Genomic DNA, 15375 nt, shown 5'->3' with positions numbered 1-15375 from the left:
CACCTCGGGGACACGAGGGGCCACCAGGGCCACCTGGGCACCACCTCGGGGACACGAGGGGACACGAGGGGCCACCAGGGCCACCTCGGAGACATCTCGCGGCCACCAGGGACCGCTCGAAGATGTCTTGGGGCCACTTTGGGGCCACCGGGACCACTTTGGGGCCACGAGGGCCACCTCACGGCCACGTTGGGGACACGTTGGGGACCTCACCATCCGCGATCCCGTCCCCGGGGCTGAAGACGTGGTCGAGGAGCACGGCGGCCAGCTGGCAGCGCAGCTCCACGTCGGGCACCAGCCGCAGGGGCGCCAGCGCCGCCCTGTCCCCGCGCGTCACCACGGGGCCCAGCACCAGCAGGAGGTCGCTCAGCACCACGAAGGCCTTGGGGACAATGGGGACGGGGTCGGCGGCGTGCCACCGCCGGCGTCACCTCGCCCCCCCCGTGTCCCCGCGGCGTCACCTGCTCCCGGACGCCGGCGTCCCCGTCGGAGAGGCAGCTCTGGCACAGGGCGCAGAAGGAGGTGGCCTTGCTCCTCAGGGCGTGCAGCTGCTCCTGGGACAGCCGGGTGGCACTCGGGGACGTCCCCGTGCCGGGGCTACGTCCTCGCTAAGGGGGGGCTGTCCCCCTGTTGTCCCCTCCACGCTGTCCCCTACCGGGGTGCTGGCGCTGCTGGGGTCCTGGTCACGTCCCCACGTCCCCACGTCCCGGTCCCCATGTCCCCATGTCCTGTCCCCATCCCCGCGTCCTGTCCCTGTCCCCATCCCTGTGTCCTGTCCCTGTCCCCATCCCCGTGTCCTGTCCCTGTCCCCATGTCCCGTCCCTGTCCCCTGCCCCATGTCCCCCTGTCCCCATGTCCCCGTCCCCACGTCCCTGTCCCCTTCCCGATGTCCCCACCTCCCCTAGTCCCTGTCCCCACGGTGTCCTGTGTCCCTTATCCCCACATCCCCACGTCCCTGTCCCCTGGCCCCGGTGTCCCCGTGTCCCCGTCCCCTTCTCCAGTGTCCCCAGTGTCCCCGTGTCCCCTTCCCCAGTGTCCCCACGTCCCCACGCTCACCTGGGGGACGTCGGTGGTGGGCAGCCGGGACAGCTCCCAGAGGATGTGGAAGTGGGCGCAGGTGATGGCGGGGACGAGGAGCTGTGGGGACACGGGGTGGCATCGTGTCCCCTCCCTGGCGTTGTCCCCAGTGTCCCCAGGTGTCCCCAGTGTCCCCCGGGTACCTGTGGGGGCACCTCGCCCGTGTCGGCCGCGCGCTGCAGGAGGAGGATGCAGGGCTCGAAGAGCTGCCAGGGCGTCAGGTCGTGGGCGCTGCGGGGACAGGGGACATGGGGACACGGGGACACGGGGACACGGGGACATCAGGAAGGGGACAGGGACGTGGGACACAGGGAAGGGGACAGGGAGGTGGAGACGGGGATCTGGGGACACTGGGAAGGGAACGGGATGTTGGGAAGGGGATGGGGACGTTGGGAAGGGGACAAGGACACTGGGGAGGGGACAAGGACACTGGAAAGGGGACAGGGACGTGGGGATGGGGATATAGGGACAGGGACACTGGGACGGGGACATGGGGACATCAGGGACAGACCAGGGACACGGGGAAGGGGACGGGGACATGGAGACAAGGAGCTGGGGACACGGGGACAGGGGGGAAAGGGACATGGGGCCAGCGCCCCAGGGGCCAGCAGGGGACACCTGGGGACGGGGGGAACACGTCGGGGGACAAGAGGGGACACGTCGGGGACACGCTGGGGACGCGGACACACTTGAAGAGGACGGCGAGGCGCTTTAGGGTGGCGGCGGCGCTGTACAGCTCCTCCTCGTCCAGGGACTGCGCCTGCGGGGGGGACAGCGGGGTTGGGGACAGCCGGGGACATCCCGCGGGGCTGGGGACACCCCGTTACCCCCACCCCTTTACCCCAAACCCACCCCTAATCCCCCCCAAACCCCCTGTAACCCCCCCAAATCGCCTACAACCCCCCCGGACCCGCAGCAGGCGGTGGCAGCGCTCCCCAGCAGCTCCCCCATGCCCCCATCCCCACCCCATAACCCCAAACCCACCTCAAATCCCCCCAAACCCCCCCAAATCCCCTATAATCCCCCCTAATCCTCCCCAAATCCCCCCAAACCCCCTATAATCCCCCCTAATCCCCCCCAAATCCCCTATAATCCCCCCTAATCCCCCCGATATCCCACCCAAATCCCCCCAGACCCGCAGCAGGCGCTGGCAGCGCTCCCCCAGCAGCTCCCCCATGCCCCCATCCCCACCCCATAATCCCCAACTCACCTCATATCCCCCCCAAACCCCCCAACCGCCCCCCAAATCCCTCCCAAACCCCCTATAATCCCCCCTAATCCCCCCAAATCCCCTACAAATCCCCCCGAATCCCCCCAAATCCCCCAACCCCCTATAATCCCCCATAATCCCCCCCAAATCCCCCTATAATCCCCCCTAATCCCCCCTAATCCCCCCAAATCCCCCCCAAATCCCCTATAATTCCCCCTAATCCCCCCCAAGCCCCCTATAATCCCCCCGAATCCCCCCCAAATCCCCCCAACCCCCTATAATCCCCCCTAATCCCCCCCAAATCCCCCCCAAACCCCCTATCATTCCCCCTAATCCCCCCCAAGCCCCATATAATCCCCCCGAATCCCCCCCATGTCCCCCCCAAATCCCCCCAACCCCCCCGGACCCGCAGCAGACGGTGGCAGCGCTCCCCCAGCAGCTCCCCCATGCCCCCATCCCCACCCCATAACTCCCAACTCACCTCATATCCCCCCCTATAATCCCCCCTAATCCCCCCCAAATTCCCTATAATCCCCCCTAATCCCCCCCAAATTCCCTATAATCCCCCCTAATCCCCCCCATATCCCCCCCAAATCCCCTACAACCCCCCCGTACCTGCAGCAGGCGGTGGCAGCGCTCCCCCAGCAGGTCTCCGAGGCGGCTCCACGCCAGCTCCCCGCGGCCCCGCAGCGGCAGCCGGGGGTCGCAGAAGGTCCCCAGGACGCGGGCGGCCGCCTCCAGGACCCCCGGCCCCGTGTGCTTCAGCACCAGCTCCTGCAGCTGCGCCAGCGCCTGCTCCAGGGGCTGGGGGGGGGATATGGGGTTGGGGACACGGGGACCCCAAATGGTGAGGGGACACGGGGACCCTATGGGGAATGGGTGACCCTAGAAGGACTGGGGACATGGCGACCCTATGGGGAATGGGGACACGGTGACCCCCCAGGGCAAGGGGACACGGGGACCCTATGGGGAATGGGTGACCCTAGAAGGACCACGTGACCCTATAAGGACCGGGTGACCCTATAAGGACTGCATGACCCTATAGAATTGGGACCAGCTGACCCTGTAAGGACTGGGTGACCCTATAAGGACTGCGTGACCCTATAAGGACCGGGTGACCCTATAAGGACCTCGTGACCCTATAGGATTGCGGCCGGGTGACCCTATAAGGACGGGGTGACCCTATAAGGACCGCGTGACCCTGTAAGGACCAGGTGATCCTATAAGGACCGCGTGACCCTATAGGATTGGGGACATGGTGACCCCATAGAATTGGGGCCGGGTGACCCTATAAGGACCGCGTGACCCTATAAGGACCTTGTGACCCTATAAGGACCTCGTGACCCTGTAGGATTGGGGCCGGGTGACCCTATAAGAATGGGGTGACCCTATAAGGACCAGATGACTCTATAGGATTGGGGACAGGGTGACCCTATAGAATTGGGGCCGGGTGACCCTATAAGGACGGGGTGACCCTATAATGACCAGATGACTCTATAGGACTGGGGCCAGGTGAACCTACAGGATTGGGGCCGGGTGACCCTATAAGGACCGCGTGACCCTGTAAGGACCTCGTGACCCTATAAGGACCAGGTGACCCTATAAGGACCGCGTGACCCTATAGAATTGGGACCAGGTGACCCTATAAGGACCGCGTGACCCTATAAGGACCAGGTGACCCCATAAGGACCGGCTGACCCTATAAGGACCGCGTGACCCTATAGAATTGGGACCAGGTGACCCTATAAGGACCAGGTGACCCTATAGAATTGGGAGCAGGTGACCCTATAAGGACCAGGTGACCCTATAGAATTGGGACCAGGTGACCCCATAAGGACCGGCTGACCCTATAAGGACCGCGTGACCCTATAAGGCCCCTATAAGGCCGCCCCTGCCCTCACCCTCTCCAGCCGCGCCGTGCAGTAGACGCTGAGCTCGAAGCAGCCCAGCACCTCCAGCAGCGGCGTCACCTTCTCCTCGTCCGCCGAAAACTGTTGGGGGGGGGGACAAAAGGGGTGGGGGGGGTCACCCGGGTGTCACCCTCACCCCCCCCCCCCCCAAAAAAATGTCCCCAAGGTCCCCCCCGGGGTCCCCTCACCTTGGCCAGCAGCCGGGGCAGGATCGGGGCCAGGCAGAGGCAGAGCCGGGAGCGCTGCTCCGCCACCGCCCGCTTCTGCTGGGGGGACAGCTGGGGGGGGGCACAGGTGACAGTCACCCCCCACCCCCCCGGGGGACAATGACACCCCCCGGGGGACGCTGACACCCCCCCAGGTGACAGCGACCCCCCCCCAGGTGACAGTGACACCCCCAAGATGACAATGACCCCCCCCGGTGACAATGACCCCCTTCCCCAGTGACAATGGCCCCCCCAAGTGACAATGACCCCCTTCCCCAGTGACAATGGCCCCCCCAGGTGACACTGACCCCCCCCGGTGACAATGACCCCCTTCCCCAGTGACAATGACCCCCCCCAGGTGACAATGACCCCCCCCCAGGTGACAATGTCACCCCCCGGTACCTTGCGGGTGGGTCCCCGTCCCACCGGAGGCCCCCCCCTGGCCGCCCGCTTGGCGCTGGCCGCCAGGATCTCCACCAGGGCCTTCTCCTGCTGGTCGTTGAGCGCTGGGGGGGGAACTGGGATGGACTGGGAGGGACTGGGAGGGGGCTGGGGGGGCTGGGAGGGGGTTGGGGGGGACTGGGAGGGGGTTGGGGGGGGAACTGGGAGGGACTGGGAGGGGGCTGAGGGAGCTGGGGGGGACTGGGAGGGGGCTGGGGGGGGATTGGGATGGACTGGGAGGGGGCTGGGGGTGTTGGGAGGGGGTTGGGAGGGGACTGGGATGGACTGGGAGGGACTGGGAGGGGGCTGGGGGTGTTGGGAGGGGGTTGGGAGGGGACTGGGATGGACTGGGAGGGACTGGGAGGGGGCTGGGGGGCTGGGGGGAGGCTGGGAGGGGACTGGGAGGGGGTTGGGGGGGGACTGGGATGGACTGGGAGGGACTGGGAGGGGGCTGAGGGAGCTGGGGGGGGACTGGGAGGGGGCTGGGGGTGTTGGGAGGGGGTTTGGAGGGGACTGGGATGGACTGGGATGGGGCTGGGGGTGTTGGGAGGGGGTTTGGAGGGGACTGGGATGGACTGGGAGGGGGCTGGGGGGGCTGGGGGGGGTTGGGAGGGGACTGGGATGGACTGGGAGGGGGCTGGGGGTGTTGGGAGGGGGTTTGGAGGGGACTGGGATGGACTGGGATAGACTGGGAGGGGGCTGGGGGGGCTGGGGGGGGGTTGGGAGGGGACTGGGATGGACTGGGAGGGACTGGGAGGGGGCTGGGGGGGCTGGGGGGGGACTGGGGGGAGTTGGGGGGGGAACTGGGATGGACTGGGAGGGACTGGGAGGGGATTGGGGGGGTTCCCAGTGCCTCCCAGTGCCCTCCCAGTGCCCCCCAGTCCAATCCCAGTTCCCCTCAGTGTCTCCCAGTGCCTCCCAGTCCCCTCCCAGTGAACCCAGGTGCCCTCCCAGTTATCCCCAGTTCCTTCCAGTCCCAACCCAGTACTCCCCAGTGCCCCCCAGTGCCTCCCAGTGCCCCCTGGAGCTCTCCTAGTCCCCTCCCAGTGCCTCCCAGTCCCCTCCCAGTGCCCCCTAGCGCCCTTCCAGTCCCTCCCAGTCCCTCCCAGTGCCCCCCAGTCCCTCCCAGTGCCCCCTGGCACCCTCCCAGTGCCCTCCCAGTGCCCCCCAGTGCCTCCCAGTTCCCTCCCAGTGCCCCCTGGCACCATCTGAGTGCCCCCTAGCGCCCTTCCAGTCCCTCCCAGCCCCTCCCAGTCCCATCCCAGTCCCCCCCAGTCCCTCCCAGTGCCCCCTGGCATGCTCCCAGTGCCTTCCCAGTTATTCCCAGTGCCCTCCAGTCCCATCCCGGTACTCCCCAGTGCCCCCCAGTGCCTCCCAGTTCCCTCCCAGTGCCATCCCAGTGCCCCGTGGCACCATCTGAGTGCCCCCTAGCACCCTTCCAGTTCCTCCCAGCCCCATCCCAGTCCCTCCCAGCGCCCCCCAGTCCCTCCCAGTGCCCCCCTGGCACCCTCCCAGTGCCCCCCAGTTGCCCACCCTCCCCGGGGGCCTCCTCCAGCAGCAGCCCCCCGGCCGTGTCCCAGTCCCGCAGCCGGGCCCCGGCGCAGTCCCAGAGGCTGTCCACGAGGTACGGGGCGTGCTGGTGGAGCTGGGGACAGGGACAGCGCTGTCACCCGGGGTCCCTTGGGTGTCACCAGAGGTCCCCTGGGTGTCCCCTGCGTGTCCCTTGGGGTCCCCTGGGTGTCACTTGGGGTCCCTAGGGTGTCTGTCCCCTGGGTTTCCCCTAGGTGTCCCCCGGGTGTCACCTGGGGTCACGTAGGGCGACCTGGGGTCCCTTGGGTGTCCCCGAGGTGTTCCCTGGGTGTCCCCTGGGGTCCCTTGGGTGTCACCAGAGGTCCCTTGGGTGTCCCCTGGGTGTCCCTGGGTCTCCCTTGGGGTCCCCTGGGTGTCACCTGGTGTCACCCAGGGTCCCTTGGGTGTCCCCGAGGTGTTCCCTGGGTGTCCCTTGATGTCCCCTGGGGTCCCCTGGGTGTCACTTGGGGTCCCTAGGGTGTTCCCTGGGTGACCCCTGGATATTCCCTGGATGTCCCTGGGGTGTCCCGTGGGTTTCCCCTAGGTGTCCCTTGGGTGTCATTTGGTGTCCCATGGGGTCACCCAGGGCCACCTGGGGTCCCTTGGGTGTCACCTGGGGTCAGCTGGGGGTCCCTTGGGTGTCCCCTAGGTGTCCCCCGGGTGCCCCCCGGGATGACCTGGGGTCCCTTGGGTGTCACACGGGGTCCCTGGGTATCCCCAGGTGTCCCATGGGTTTCCCCTAGGCGTCCCCTGGTGTCCCTTGGGTGTCACCTGGTGTCTTCTGGGATCCCCTGAGTGTCCCTGGGCTGTCCCCTGGGTGAGCCTGGCTGTCCCCAGCTGTCCCCTGGGTGCCCCTGGCTGTCCCCTGTGTGTTCCCAGGTGTCCCCTGGATGTCCCCTGGTGTCCCCGGGGTGTCCCCGGGGTGTCCCCTGGGTGTCCCAGCTGTCCCCCGGTGTCACCTCACTCCCGATGAAGAAGGCCAGCAGCAGGCGGAAGAAGGTCCGGTTGTCCCCGGTGCCGGGGGACGGCTCGGTGTCACCCTCGTTCCGCGGGGACAGCAGGCTGGGGACAAGGACACGGGGGTGACAATGGGGAGGGGGACATCGGGGGGGATGGGGACATGGGGTGGGGACAGGGGGACACAAAGGGACACGGGGGTGGGACACCGGGGTCCCATGGGGACAGGGACAGGTCTGGGGACAGAGAGGGACACAGGACGGGGACAAGGCAGGGCCGGGTGCCACCGTCCCCACGGGGACGTCCCCAGCTGCCACCAAGCTCCGGCAGCCCGGTGGCGGCACCGACTGGGGACGATACCCGGGGGGGACAAAGCCCGGGGGTGGCACCGGGTGGGGAAAAAGACCCGGGGGGTGACACCGGGAGGGGACAGGGGACACGGGAGGTGGCACCGGGAGGGGACAGGGGACACGGGAGGTGGCACCGGGAGGGGACAGGGGACACGGGAGGTGGCCCGGCCTCACCTGCGGTAGAGGAAGAGGCCGGCGGCGGAGGCGAGGGCACGGCGGGTGCAGAAGACGGCCGGGTAGACGCAGTGGCAGTCGGCCTCCGTCAGCGCCTCGGCCACCGTGCTGCGGGCGGTGACACGGGGACACCGCTGGCCACTGTCACCTGTCCCCGAGCCGTGTCCCCCCCCCCCTTCTTGTCCCCGTGTCCGTGTCCTTCCCGGCCTCGTCTCGCCCCTTTTTGTGTCCCCTCAGCCCTTCGTTCCCTCCAACCCCATCCCATGTCCCCAATGTCCCCCATGTCCCCCTTGTCCCCAAAGTCCCCGTTGTCCCCAGTGTCCCCATTCCCCTTGTCCCCAATGTCCCCCTTGTCCCCAGTGTCCCCAACGTCCCCAGTGTCCCCCCCCATCCCTCCCTGGCCTCATCTCCCCCATTTTGTGTCCCCTCGTCCCTTTGTCCCCTCCAAGCCCATCCCGTGTCCCCCTGTCCCCAATGTCCCCCCTGTCCCCAATGTCCCCCTTGTCCCCAACATCCTCAGTGTCCCCCTTGTCCCCCTTGTCCCTAATGCCCCCCTTGTCCCCAATGTCCCCAATGTCCCCCCGTCCCCAATGCCCCCCTTGTCCCCAGTGTCCCCATATCCCCTCTGTCCCCCCGTCCCCAATGCCCCCCTTGTCCCCAACGTCCCCAATATCCCCCTTGTCCCCAGTGTCCCCCCCCCCCGTGTCCCCAACGTCCCCAAACTCACTCCAGCATCACCGTCAGCAGCTTCACCACCTCCACGGCCACCTCGGGCTCCTTGTCCAGTACCATGGCCACCAAGCGGGCCTGGGGGGGGGGGGAGGACACGGGGACCCGTTGTCACCCGCTGGGGACCTCGGCAGGGGGGTGACGGGGTTGGGGACGCGGGGAGGGGACAGCGTCACCTTGAAGCGGCTGGTGAAGAGCTCCATGTGCGCGGCCGTGTCCTGGCGGGCGTAGAGCCCCTGCAGCGCCCGCACGCAGCGCAGCCGCACCTCCCCCTGCTGCGGGGCCGAGTGTCCCCAAGGGTCCCCAAGTGTCCCCTCCCAGCCCCAAGTGTCCCCAGGGGTCCCCTCCCGGCCCCAAAGGTCCCCAAGGGTCCCCTCTCCCAGCCCCAAGTGTCCCCAAGTGTCCCCTATCCTGGCCCCAAAGGTCCCCAGCCGTCCCCTCCTGGCCCCAGTGGTCCCCAAGTGGCTCCTCTCCTGACCCCAAGTGTCCCCACGGGTCCCCAAGGGTCCCCTCCCGGCCCCAAAGGTCCCCAAGGGTCCCCTCTCCCAGCCCCAAGTGTCCCCAAGTGTCCCTTATCCTGGCCCCAGTGGTCCCCAAGTGGCTCCTCTCCTGACCCCAAGTGTCCCCACGGGTCCCCAAGTGTCCCCTCCCAGCCCCAAAGGTCCCCAGCTGTCCCCTCTCCTGGCCCCAAGTGTCCCCAAGTGTCCCCCATCCTGCTCCCAAAGGTCCCCAGCTGTCCCCTCCTGGCCCCAGTGGTCCCCAAGTGTCTCCTGTCCTGACCCCAAGTGTCCCCAAGTGTCCCCTCCTGGCCCGAAGTGTCCCTCCCTGGGTGTCCCCAAGGCAACCCCATGTCCCCGAGGTGTCCCCCAAGGTGTCCCTGTGTCCCCATGTCCCCGAGGCGTCCCCACAGTGTCCCCATGCCCCCGAGGTGTCCCCCAAGGTGTCCCTGTGTCCCCATGTCCCCGAGGTGTCCCCACCTTGTCGTGCAGGGTCCAGCCGAGGTACTTGAGGTGCCCGTCGGTGAGGAAGGAGGCCGGGAAGCTGCACATCCACGTCCCCAGCTCCTCCATGCACAGCGCGCGGATGTCGGGCACCACGTCCCTGGGGGGGGGGACACCGCCGTGGGGACATCGCCACGGGGACACCGCCACGGGGACACCGCCACGGGGACACCGCCGGCCCCCATGGCTCCGGCCCCGCGACGCTCGGGGTCCCCAAGGCCACCACAGGGACCCCCCGTCCCGGTGACAACATCCTGGTCCCAGTCCCCAACCCCTCCTGGTGACGTTCTCCAAGGAGAACCCAACTTGGTTCCGTCCCAGTTCCAAACTGGTCCCAGTCCCCAACCCCTCCTGGTGACGTTCTTCAAGAAGAACCCAACTTGGTTCCGTCCCAGTTCCAAACTGGTCCCAGTCCCCAACCCCCATTGGTGACGTTCTCCAAGAAGAACCCAACTTGGTTCCGTCCCAGTTCCAAACTGGTCCCAGTCCCCAACCCCTCCTGGTGACATTCTCCAACAAGAACGCTTCCTGGTTCCTATCCCAACTCCAAACTGGTCCCAGTCCCCAACTGGGCTCTCCCCAGTGGCTCCAGTCCTAACCATGCTGCTCCCAGTTCCATCCAGTGCCACCCAGTGCCACCCCGCACCAACCCAGCACCACCCAGTGCCATCCAGTGGCACCCAGTGCACCCCAGCACCACCCCAGTGCTACCCAGCACGCCCCCACCTGTATCGGTGCACGAAGACGCCCTTGAAGATGGCGTTCATCACGGCCTCGATCTCCTCCTGCTGCTCCTGGAGCTGTCCGGCACCCACGGGTGTCACCGGGGTGCCCCGCGCCCGCGTCCCCGCCGCGTCCCCGAATGTCACCCACCTCCCGCAGCGTCTCCTGCAGCGACTCCAGCTTGCCGGGGGCTCTCCGGGGGGGGCTCTTGGCCCTCTCGGCCTCGTAGAGCCTCCGGGTGCTGTCGCGGTGCTGGCTCAGCCCCAGCGCCACCTCCACCAGCGCCGTCATCAGCTTCATGGCTGGGGACAGCGGGACGGTGGCAGTACGGTGGTGGGGACGCCCGGCGGGTGACAATTTTTTGGGGGGGGGCGTCACCTACCTGCCAAGGTGGCCGTGTGGCGGAAGGCGCGCACCTGGGAGTCGGCGAGGCTGGTGAGCAGCGCGGTGAGGCCGCCGAGGAGGAAGCCGTCGTAGAGGACGGAGTGGCGGCACCGCAGGGCCACCGCCGCCACCGCCGCCCCGAATGACCCTCGGAAACGGCGCCACGGCCCCCCGGAGAGGGAGAGCGGGTAGTCGGCGGGGTCCTGCGGGGGGGGGGGGACACAAGGGGACAGAATGGAGACACGAAGGGACAACGTGGTGGGGACGCAAAGGGACAAAACGAGGGGGACATAAAGGGACAAAATGGGGGGGAACAAGGGGATAAAATGAAGGGGATGCAAAGGGACGATGTTGGGGGGGATGCAAAGGGACAAAACTGTGTGGACGATAAAATGGCGGGGAGGCAAGGGGACAAAATGGCGGCGTCACACAGGGAACAAAATGGCAGCAATGCAGAAAGATAATATGTCAGGGACACAAAGGGACAAAATGCTGGTGTCACACAGCTGACAAAGTGTTGGGATCACACCGGTGACAAAATGGCCGCCTCACAGAAATGACAAACTGGCAGCAATGCATAAAGATAAAATGTCGGGGACACAAAGGGACAAAATGCTGGTGTCACACAGCTGACAAAGTGTTGGGATCACACCGGTGACAAAATGGCCGCCTCACAGAAATGACAAACTGGCAGCAATGCATAAAGATAAAATGTCGGGGACACAAAGGGACAAAATGCTGGTGTCACACAGCTGACAAAGTGTTGGGATCACACCGGTGACAAAATGGCCGCCTCACAGAAATGACAAACTGGCAGCAATGCATAAAGATAAAATGTCGGGGACACAAAGGGACAAAATGCTGGTGTCACACAGCTGACAAAGTGTTGGGATCACACCGGTGACAAAATGGCCGCCTCACAGAAATGACAAACTGGCAGCAATGCATAAAGATAAAATGTCGGGGACACAAAGGGACAAAATGCTGGTGTCACACAGCTGACAAAGTGTTGGGATCACACCGGTGACAAAATGGCCGCCTCACAGAAATGACAAACTGGCAGCAATGCATAAAGATAAAATGTCGGGGACACAAAGGGACAAAATGCTGGTGTCACACAGCTGACAAAGTGTTGGGATCACACCGGTGACAAAATGGCCGCCTCACAGAAATGACAAACTGGCAGCAATGCATAAAGATAAAATGTCGGGGACACAAAGGGACAAAATGCTGGGGTCACACAGCTGACAAAGTGTTGGGATCACACAGGTGACAAAATGGCCGCCTCACAGAAATGACAAACTGGCAGCAATGCATAAAGATAAAATGTCGGGGACACAAAGGGACAAAATGCTGGGGTCACACAGCTGACAAAGTGTTGGGATCACACCGGTGACAAAGTGGCAGGGACGCAGAGGAACAAAATGGCGGGGACACGAGGTGACAAAATGGTGGCCTCACACAGGTGACAAGATGGCCGCCTCACAGAAGTGACAAAATGGCGGCGTCCCCGCACCACCACCACATCCCCCGTTACCTCATCGAAGCTCTCGGTCAGCCGCCGGATGATCTCGGTGTTCTGCAGCTCCCGCAGCATGGCCAGCGTCACCGTGCCTGCCGGGAGGGGACGTGCTGGGTGACAGGGACATCCCCCAGGGTGGTGGCAGGGGGACGGGGTGCGGGGCGGCCGCACCTCGGCAGCCGCAGGAGCGGACGATGAAGTTGACGAGCTCCAGGAAGGCCGGCTCCCGGTCCCGCTTGTAGCCCTCCAGCCACTCGTCCACCACCACCTGGAGGCGCGGTGACGCGTGGTGACGCATGGTGGCACGCGGTGGCCCCACATCAGGGCAAATGGCCCCCCCATGTCCCCTTCCCAAGGTGGACGTGTCCCCGTGTCCCTTCGGGAGCTGGCTTTGGTCCCGTGCCTCTTTGTCCCGTGTCCCCGTGTCCCCTTTCTCCCCGTGTGTCTCCGTGTCCCCCCACATATCCCCGTGTCCCCCCATGTCCCCCCGTGTCCCCCCCGCATCCCCGTGTCACCTCGATGGCCACCCCGCCATTCCTGACGGCCTGGAAGAGGACGTTCTGCTCCGGGCTGCTCCCATCCTCGCTGGGCTCCCTCCGGGAACGTTTGGGGACCTGCGGAGGTGACACGGGGGTGACAAGGGGGACACGGCTTTGGGGGGGGGGGGGACAGGGGACACGTACGGGGCAGGGGCCGGGCACCCCCCGCGCCCCCTGCTTGGGCCGCACGGTGGCCTCGAAGTCGCTGCCGGAGTCGTCGTCGTCATTGTCACTTCTGCTGAGGATCCTGTAGGGACAGTGGGGACAGCGGGGGGGGGCGGCTGTTGTCACCTCCCCCCCCAAATCCTCTCCCCCCCCAAAAAAAACAAAACTCACGTGCTGGAGGGGGAGCTGGGGGGGCTGTCCTGGGGACGAGCTGGGCGCCACGAGGACATGGTGACAGCGGGGCCTGGGGAGGGACACGGGCCGGGGGAGGCGTGAGGAGGGCCCCCCCCCAGATCCCACAGAATGGGGACGTGGGGGGGGGCGGCGAATACCCCCCAGGAGTCGGGGGGGGGGGGGGCGAGCCCCCAAACACTCCCTGGGGTTACATGGGGGGGTCCCAAGGCCCCCCACTGTCACATGGGGGGGGTCCCAAAGCCCCCCAGGGCCACACTGGGGGGGTCCCAAGACCCCAAAGACCTCCTGGGGTTAAATGGGGGGGGCTCCCAAAGCCCCTCAAGTCACGTGGGGGGGTCCCAAGGCCCCCCACAATCCCCCCGGGGCCATTTGCGTGGGGGGGCCCAAGGCTCTCAACCCCCCTCCGGGGTCACGTGGGGGGGGGGCCCAAGCCCCCCGAGGTCACGTAGGGGGGGGGGCTCTCCCCTCCTGGCCCCCCCGCCTGCCTCGCCTCGCGCCGCCGCGCTGCCGTCCGGCCCTGCACGTGCGCTCGGCCTGCAGCGCGCAGGCACACTGAGAGGGGCGGGGCCAGGGGAGGGGGGCGGGGCCTGCGGGGCTGTGGGCGGGGCCTGCGGGGCTGTGGGCGGGGCCTGCGGGGCTGTGGGCGGGGCCTGCGGGGCCTATCAGAGGGCCCCTATGGCCTGGGGTCCCTATGGGGCCCTATGGTGGGGTCCCTGTGGCCCCCTATAGCCGGGCGCCTATAGTGCCCTATGGCCTGGGGTCCCTATGGGGCCCTATGGTGGGGTCCCTGTGGCCCCCTATAGCCGGGTGCCTAGAGTGCCCTATGGCCTGGGGTCCCTATGGGGCCCTATGGTGGGGTCCCTGTGGCCCCCTATAGCCGGGTGCCTAGAGTGCCCTATGGCCTGGGGTCCCTATGGGGCCCTATGGTGGGGTCCCTGTGGCCCCCTATAGCCGGGTGCCTAGAGTGCCCTATGGCCTGGGGTCCCTGTGGGGCCCTATGGTGGGGTCCCTGTGGCCCCCTATAGCCGGGTGCCTAGAGTGCCCTATGGCCTGGGGTCCCTATGGGGCCCTATAGGTGGGTCTCTATGGCCCCCTATGGCCTGGGGTCCCTATGGGTGTCTATAGGTGGGTCCCTATGGCCCCCTATGGTGTTGGGTCCCTATAGGGCCCTATGGCCTGGGGTCCCTATAGGACCCTATAGCTGGGTCTCTATGGCCCGGGGTCCCTATGAGGCCCTATAGGTTGGGTCCCTATGGCCCCCTATGGCCTGGGGTCCCTATAGCACCCCATAGCCAGGCCCCTATAGCGCCCTATGGCCTGGGGTCCCTATGGTGCCCTATAGCTGGGTCCCTATACTGCCCTATAACCAGGCCCCTATGGCACCCATGTGGCCTGGGGTCCCTATAGGGCCCTATAGCTGGGTCCCTATGGCACCCTGTAGCCAGGTCCATGTGGTGCCCTATAGCCAGGTCCCTATACTGCCTTGTCATAGGGTCCTTATACCCCATACAGATGGGTCCCTATAGTGCACTATGGCCTGGGGCCCCTATATCCCCATATAGCCAGGTCCCTACAGTGCTCTGTGTGCTGGGGTCCCCATAACGCCCTATGGCCAGGTCGCTATAGCCCCACACAGCCGTGTCCCTATAGCGCCCTATGGCCGGGTCCCTATAGCGCCCTGTAGTTGGGTCCCTATTGCCCCCTACGGCCCGAGGGCGGTGCCCCCAGTGCCTCCCAGTGCCCCTCCAAAGCCTTGCCAGTGCTCCCAGTACTCCCCAGTCTCTCCCAGCCCCTCCCTGTGTCTCCCCCAGTCCCTCCCAGTGGCCCCCAGTCTCTCCCAGGGCTTCCCAGTCTCTCCCAGTGCCCCCCCCTGCCTGGCCCAGTGCTTCCCAGTCTCTCCCAGCACCTCCCAGTGCCCCCCCAGCCTCTCCCAGTGCCCCCCCAATCTCTCCCAGTGTTTTCCCGTCTCTCCCAGTGCCCCCCCTGCCTGTCCCAGTACTTCCCAGACTCTCCCAGCGCTTCCCAGTGCCCCCTCAATCTCTCCCAGTTCCCCGCAGTCTCTCCCAGTGCTTCCCAGTCTCTCCCAGTTCCCCCTGCGGTCTCTCTCAGAGCCCCCCAGCACCTTCCAGTGCTCTCCCAGTGCCCCCCCCCGCCTGCCCCAGTGCTTCCCAGTCTCTCCCAGTGCTCCCCCAGGCCTTTCCCAGCGCTTCCCAGTGCCCCCCC

At 66.4% G+C, this 15375-nt stretch overlaps 1 protein-coding gene across 3 annotated transcripts; it reads right to left on the bottom strand.

Moving 5' to 3' along the window:
- Positions 1 to 6: 6 nt before the first annotated feature.
- Positions 7 to 14056, bottom strand: LOC310890367 (cohesin subunit SA-3-like). 3 transcript variants are annotated; one of them, XM_083852718.1, is made up of 23 exons: positions 13129 to 14053; positions 12937 to 13039; positions 12769 to 12867; positions 12425 to 12521; positions 12269 to 12345; positions 10730 to 10934; positions 10498 to 10649; positions 10351 to 10424; positions 9601 to 9724; positions 8800 to 8898; positions 8622 to 8701; positions 7895 to 8002; positions 7373 to 7475; positions 6378 to 6489; positions 4806 to 4909; positions 4386 to 4475; positions 4189 to 4278; positions 2903 to 3091; positions 1767 to 1837; positions 1221 to 1308; positions 1057 to 1137; positions 462 to 554; positions 7 to 382 (listed from the first exon to the last, which is right to left on the bottom strand). In XM_083852718.1, the coding sequence occupies exons 1-23, from the start codon at positions 13185 to 13187 to the stop codon at positions 179 to 181; spliced, it is 2502 nt and encodes an 833-aa protein (XP_083708844.1). In that variant the 5' UTR covers positions 13188 to 14053; the 3' UTR covers positions 7 to 178. The 3 variants fall into 3 exon arrangements, with proteins under 3 accessions (XP_083708844.1, XP_083708843.1, XP_083708845.1); XM_083852717.1 differs by having other exon boundaries at positions 7 to 554; positions 13129 to 14056; XM_083852719.1 differs by lacking the exons at positions 7 to 382; positions 462 to 554 and adding an exon at positions 563 to 671 and having other exon boundaries at positions 13129 to 14055.
- Between the last annotated feature and the right edge of the window lie 1319 nt (positions 14057 to 15375).

This window comes from Anser anser, assembly GCF_964211835.1.
Source record: "Anser anser genome assembly, contig: HAP1_SCAFFOLD_371, whole genome shotgun sequence".
Classification (NCBI taxonomy): Eukaryota; Metazoa; Chordata; class Aves; order Anseriformes; family Anatidae; genus Anser; species Anser anser.
This window is presented reverse-complemented; position numbering and strand designations above follow the sequence as displayed.

Bases quoted from the DNA above. Each gene is read 5' to 3' on its own strand.
- LOC310890367 (XM_083852717.1), bottom strand. From the start codon at position 13,187: ATGTCCTCGTGGCGCCCAGCTCGTCCCCAGGACAGCCCCCCCAGCTCC. The intron at 1,838-2,902 runs GTACGGGGGGGT...TCCCCCCCGCAG, and splicing joins GCTGCCACCGCCTGCTGCAG to GCGCAGTCCCTGGACGAGGA. The intron at 1,138-1,220 runs GTACCCGGGGGA...GTGTCCCCACAG, and splicing joins CGGGCGAGGTGCCCCCACAG to CTCCTCGTCCCCGCCATCAC.